The sequence below is a fragment of the Stegostoma tigrinum genome, chromosome 43 (assembly GCF_030684315.1).
Source record: "Stegostoma tigrinum isolate sSteTig4 chromosome 43, sSteTig4.hap1, whole genome shotgun sequence".
Classification (NCBI taxonomy): Eukaryota; Metazoa; Chordata; class Chondrichthyes; order Orectolobiformes; family Stegostomatidae; genus Stegostoma; species Stegostoma tigrinum.
This window is the reverse complement of record NC_081396.1, coordinates 15,960,546-15,964,171: the sequence shown is the minus strand read 5'-3', so window position 1 is coordinate 15,964,171 and position 3,626 is coordinate 15,960,546. Positions and strand designations below refer to the sequence as shown.

The following is a 3,626-nucleotide window of genomic DNA, read 5'->3' as shown; positions in this document are numbered from 1 at the left end:
CAAATCTGTGGGATTCTTTATCGTACAGGGTTCTTGAGGAAGGGTTGAGGTGGAGACAGAGAGAGGTTTTCGGTGAGGAAGGGGAAAGAGGGTGAGTGGGAGTAGAGGAGAATCAGATCTGTCATCCAACGACAGAGGAGACTCAATGGCCTACTACCTCTCTTTGCAGAAGAGCCCAGAGACAAAATTCCAAGCCACCGGAACAAAGATCTAAAACTGTTTTATTATTACATTAGAGCAAATTAGGAGATTCCTCATCAATGTTTCAGACAGAGCTTATGATACAATGAGCAGACAGGTGTTAACACAATGGAGCCGGGCCAAGGGGGACTCGGTTACAGGACGGAGACAGAGTGTGCTGCGGGGACGTAGAAAGGGAGACTCCATTTACCTCCAGGATCAACAGGTAGAATGTGGGGAAGCCTAGCAGCAGGACAGCATCACCCCTGTATCATAAAACATCGTGACCCTGGGAGAATTTATACAAATACACACACAGAGAGAGAGAGAGAGAGAGAGAGAGAGAGAGAGACAGACAGATGGGGGGGCGTGTTGACAGACAGAAACAAATCCACCCCTGGCCCCGTCAGGCAAAGATCCAGGGCTCTGTAACACGGGCACACAACATACACCAGGAGAACCCCTCCAAGACCGACGACCGAAAGGGAGGGGGGTGGTAAGTCAGTTAGTTTGTAGCGGAGGCTGGGTCAGTTTGTAGTCGAGGAGGGAGGGGTGCACTTTGAATTTCCACAGGACAGAGTCCCCAGTATTGGTTCAATTCATTGCTGAAGACATCTCCCTCTGGTTCTCCTGGGAAATTTGCACAGGATGAGGGAATTAGCAAGGTGGAAGGGCGATTCGAGTGCAGGGCCGGGCACAGAGGGAAATCCCACAGATGGTGCTCCTGATGGATGGGAGATTCCCAGCCTCAGGCGGGGCCCAGGAACCAGGAGCATGAGGAATCTGGGCTGGAGCTGGGAACAGATTCCTGGACGCCTCTCCCGCACACGCCGCTGTCTCGCTGTGCGTTTCTCCTCAGTTCTGACAACAGGAACGTCCGTTTCAACCACCCTCCTGAGGGACTGGGGGCAGTAGTGAGTGCGGAGAGTGAGAGAGAGAGTCGGCGGGTGGGACAGTGATACGGAGTGACAGTGGAGGTGGGGGGGGGGGGTTTGTGTACTAGAGATGGTGAAGGGACTCTGTAGTGTGAAAGAGTTTATTGCAGGCGGTGATGAGATTCTGTAGTGTGAAAGGATTTTAGTGTAGGCGGTTACAATTGCCTCTAGTGTGGGGAGGTTATCTTTCAGACATTGACAGGTCTGTCATGTGAAGTGCTGGTAGTGGAGATGGGATCGAGGGGTTTATTGCAGACAGTGAAGGGGCAGGGGCCTTAATCAAGAGACCCTGCTCTGCACAGACGGGACAGCACGTCATTACAGTTCACTTTTTCGGGCGCGGGATGGACAGGGAGGGGGCTGTTCTCATCACGCCGCCCCTCCTCCCTAAATCCTCGCCCACCTCCTGCTCCTGCCCTCAGCATGTCAGGAGAAACTCTGTATTGGGTGGCTCACTTTCAGGCAGGCCCAGTAGCAGGCTCGGGCGAGGCAACACAGCGACAGAATAATGAGCACAGACCAACCCACGTAGATCCCATGATATCTCCTGGCCTGCCTCCACGTAGATACCTGGGAGACACACACAGAGAGGGGGAAGAGTCAGAGCGACAGAGGAAGGGGCATTTCCACTTAACACTCAAAACAACGGAGGCCACACACAGTACAGCGAAGGCAATGCCGATGGGAGGTCTCCAGACAACAATTGGGTCGAAGTACAAAACAGATCAGTTTAACACAGACAGAGACCCCCCAGCTCGATTTGAGGCTTCCAACTAAAGCAGAATATTTACAAAACTCCCAAATTCAAAGAAAAGGTAGATTTTGGACAAAAGATTCCTCCCCCGCACCCCCACCTCAGGGCCAGTGAAGAACAGGTTGGCAGGGGACAGGAGACTGGCTGGTTGAGACGGAGTGAGGGATCACGGGTCTTTTCCAGAGAGATGTAGCACAGGGAGCATTCCTGGCACCCCTGCCCTAACAGTTTGTAGGCAGAATTCGGACGGTGGTGTGAAAGGTACAGGAGCTTGGGTCACCGATTACACTTGAGGTAGGCCACGAGGCAAAAAGGACACCAGAAGGCTACAAAAGGGACGGGCAGGATTAACCAACCAAAGGGCAGGAATCTGAAATAGTTGCAGAGCTACAGGGACCTGGGCAGCAGAGTGTGCACGAGAAAGCCATTCGGCCCATCAAGGCTGGCCCACCATTCAACAGAATCATGGCTGATCTTCCAACTCAGTCGCCTGCTCCTGCCCTCTTCTCCTTACTCTTTAAAGCCCCAAGTGCCCCATCCATCTCCGACTTGAATTCCTGCAGCGCATTTTTTGGATGGTACATGCTGCTGCGACTGAGCGATGGAAGCAGAGGGAGCGAAGCTCGTGAGCTGCAAAGCAGTGGCTGTTTTGTCCATGCTTTGAGCTTGAATGTTATAGCAGCTGGTTTCGCCCACCCTCCACCAGACCAGGGCAAGTGGGGGGCATTCCCTCACCTCTCGGGGAGGGTGGGGGGAGCCAGGAGGGAGTTACTTGCTGCAGTATTCCCAGCCTCTGGCCCGCTCCTGTAGCCCCTGTGTTGAAGTAGCTGTCTGGGTCAGTTTCCGGTCATTGGGAACGCCCAGGATGTTGATAGTGGGGGATACAGTGATGGTAACACCACTGAAAGTCAAGGGGATGGTGGTTAGATTGTCCCTTATTGGAGACAGTAACATCCCAGGATATTGATAGTGAGGGAGGTGGGGATTCCCTGGCAGCAGCACCAGAAAATTTCACTGGGCAATGGTTAAAAGGTGGACGCCGGACGCAAATACATGATTTAAAAGGCATCTGGATGGGTAGATGAAAGGAAAGATTTAGAAGGTTAGGGGCCCAAAGCTGGCAAACGGGACTAGATTACTTTATGAGCCCCGGTCAGCACGGACGAGTCGGGCCGAAGGGTCTGTCTCTTGGCCGTACGCCTCTCCGACTGTTTGGCCATCGCTGGGCAGGACATACGTTCGCTATTCTCAAGGCGACCCAGAACCCGGTCTGAAGTTTGTCAGCTAGGGAACGGGGGAGTGGGAGAAAAAAAAAACAAACAGAGGCAGGAGAAAAGGAGGAATTTGGCACAACTTTTGAGAATCTTGCGCCGACTCTGGGAACACTGAGGCCTCATGTCCAGCGCTACATCCAAGGTCCAACAGCAGGTAAGTGTACCGTACTAGGGTGAAGGGTCCAGGTCACTGAACTCCTCCATGGAGGGGGACGGGAAGGAAAACAGGTGGGGAATCATGAGCAGGGAGTGCCGTGTGCTCTGTACTCACCGCCAGACCTGCAGCGATAGCAGCGAATAGTAACCCCACCATGAATATCCACATGCATCGCCGACGCGGGTACTGCCGGCCAATCGAGGAGCTGGGGAATGAATAGAGAGTCCCGCGTTAGACGCAGACTGAGGGGAGGGGGCGGGTGTGAGGACAGACCCGTGGAACGGGTCAATGGGATCGGGAAGAGAGGCCAGTGATACTCACACGTG

The 3,626-nt window shown here is 53.6% G+C and overlaps 1 protein-coding gene across 1 annotated transcript in view; it reads right to left on the bottom strand.

The window, feature by feature from the left end:
• Positions 1-204: 204 nt before the first annotated feature.
• Positions 205-3,626, bottom strand: part of LOC125449129 (type 1 phosphatidylinositol 4,5-bisphosphate 4-phosphatase-like) — a 7,376-nt gene continuing 3,954 nt past the window's right edge. The window contains 3 exon segments of the mRNA XM_059641857.1: positions 205-1,685; positions 3,415-3,505; positions 3,622-3,626. The exon segment at positions 3,622-3,626 is cut by the window's right edge and continues 48 nt beyond it. Of these exon segments, the coding sequence (XP_059497840.1) occupies positions 1,542-1,685; positions 3,415-3,505; positions 3,622-3,626 (240 nt within the window). The 3' untranslated portion in view covers positions 205-1,541.